The following is a 1,497-nucleotide window of genomic DNA, read 5'->3' on the forward strand; positions in this document are numbered from 1 at the left end:
GGGGGTCGTCGAGTACATGGACGCCGCCGGCGCCCTGGACTACGTCAACGCGCATCCTGTGCTGAGTCGCTGCAAGGTGGCGCTCTTCCCATTCTGCGTGGCGGGGCAGGCGATGCTCAAGGCGAACGCACTGCACCCTGAAAAGTTCAAGAACGTCGTCGCCATGGTCGCGACAAACCTGTTCACGCTGAAGAATATGTACCTCGAGAACCCGGCCTTCCACACCTTCTTCATGAGCGGCGGCGGGAGCTTCCAGTACATCAACGAGGAGACATTGGACAGCGCGCTGCGCGCAAAGCACGCGCAGTACATCGCCGCAGGCACGATTCAGGAGGACCCGAACATCGACCTGTGCGTCAAGCAGTTGTGCGCGACGACGTACGCTTCGAAGGTCAAGGTCCCGGTCCTGTATTGCACCCCCCTTGAGGACTTCGTGCCCAACCAGCGCGTCGACGCACCCGAGATCCTCAAGTCATTCCCGAACTGCGAATTCCACGCCATCGGGACCAGCGCGCCCCCGCCCTTCAGGACCTCCACGAACAATCGGTCGCAGGGCTACAACTACTTCCAGAACGAGGGATCGGAGGTCATGCTCGACTTCCTCCACCGGAACGGGCTGTGACGACGGCCTCGCCTCTGCCTCTAGCACCGGCCTTTAAGCAGCTGGTGGGCCTGCGGCGGAGAGCAGCCGCGGCGCCTAGTGCGCCCTCCCACACCTTAGTGCGGCGCCTCAGCGCGGCCTTACGTGTAGTAAGTACCTTAGCTTAGTCAGAGCTGCGCTAGTGCGGCCTTAGTACCTCAGTCGAGCTGCGCCGTACCGACACAATCTTTAAGCCTCCACCAGCGCAGGCCAGCGTGGTATGTATCACCGCAACAAAAGGGCCTGAATCCACCAGTGAACGGGGGGGAGAGAGCTCCTCTCTTCTCCGCGCCCCCCCTCCCCCCCAAGGCGCGCGATACACACAGAAACAGGGGTTTCCGGTCGGCGGCGACGTCGTGGGTCGACCTCTCATAAAGCCGAAATCTCGGGTCCAATCTCTCGCGCGTCTTCTCGCGGCCAATCTCTGGTAGAGATCCCGTCGGCGGCGACGGTCGACCGAGTTGGAGAGCTCGAAAGCCGCGATCGAGCGGGCGGGGAGGAGGCCCTCCGCCAGCTGCAGCGAGGGCGGTGGCGGTGGCGATGATATCAGCCGAAATGCGATGCCACCTCCCGTTCGGGTAACAAGCATGTTGACACACCCGGGAGCTCGTGTCGCGTGCTCGGACGCCTGTCCGCATGCACGCGACCGCGAGTGTGACGACGGAGAAAAATCTGGAATTCTTTTTTCGAAGCCCGGCGGGAAACGGCCGAGAGAGAGGAGGCGCTCAGCACCCGCAACCCCGCCCCCTTTGCATGCCCGGCCGAACGAAGGCTGGCTCGGGGTCCCGGCGCGGGCACGCGTCAACGGCGGCTACTGCTGCGGCGCTCGTGCTGCCGAAAAGGATCGAGGCGGCGGC

General features: G+C 63.7%; 1 protein-coding gene across 1 annotated transcript; it reads left to right on the top strand.

Moving 5' to 3' along the window:
• Window positions 1–16: 16 nt before the first annotated feature.
• EMIHUDRAFT_245181 (hypothetical protein) lies at window positions 17–622 on the top strand (the record flags this gene model as incomplete). The annotated part of the gene is made up of 1 exon (XM_005768592.1): window positions 17–622. One exon carries the CDS (start codon window positions 17–19, stop codon window positions 620–622), a length of 606 nt encoding a protein of 201 aa, XP_005768649.1.
• Window positions 623–1,497: the final 875 nt, after the last annotated feature.

This window comes from Emiliania huxleyi, assembly GCF_000372725.1.
Source record: "Emiliania huxleyi CCMP1516 unplaced genomic scaffold EMIHUscaffold_450, whole genome shotgun sequence".
Classification (NCBI taxonomy): domain Eukaryota; phylum Haptophyta; order Isochrysidales; family Noelaerhabdaceae; genus Emiliania; species Emiliania huxleyi.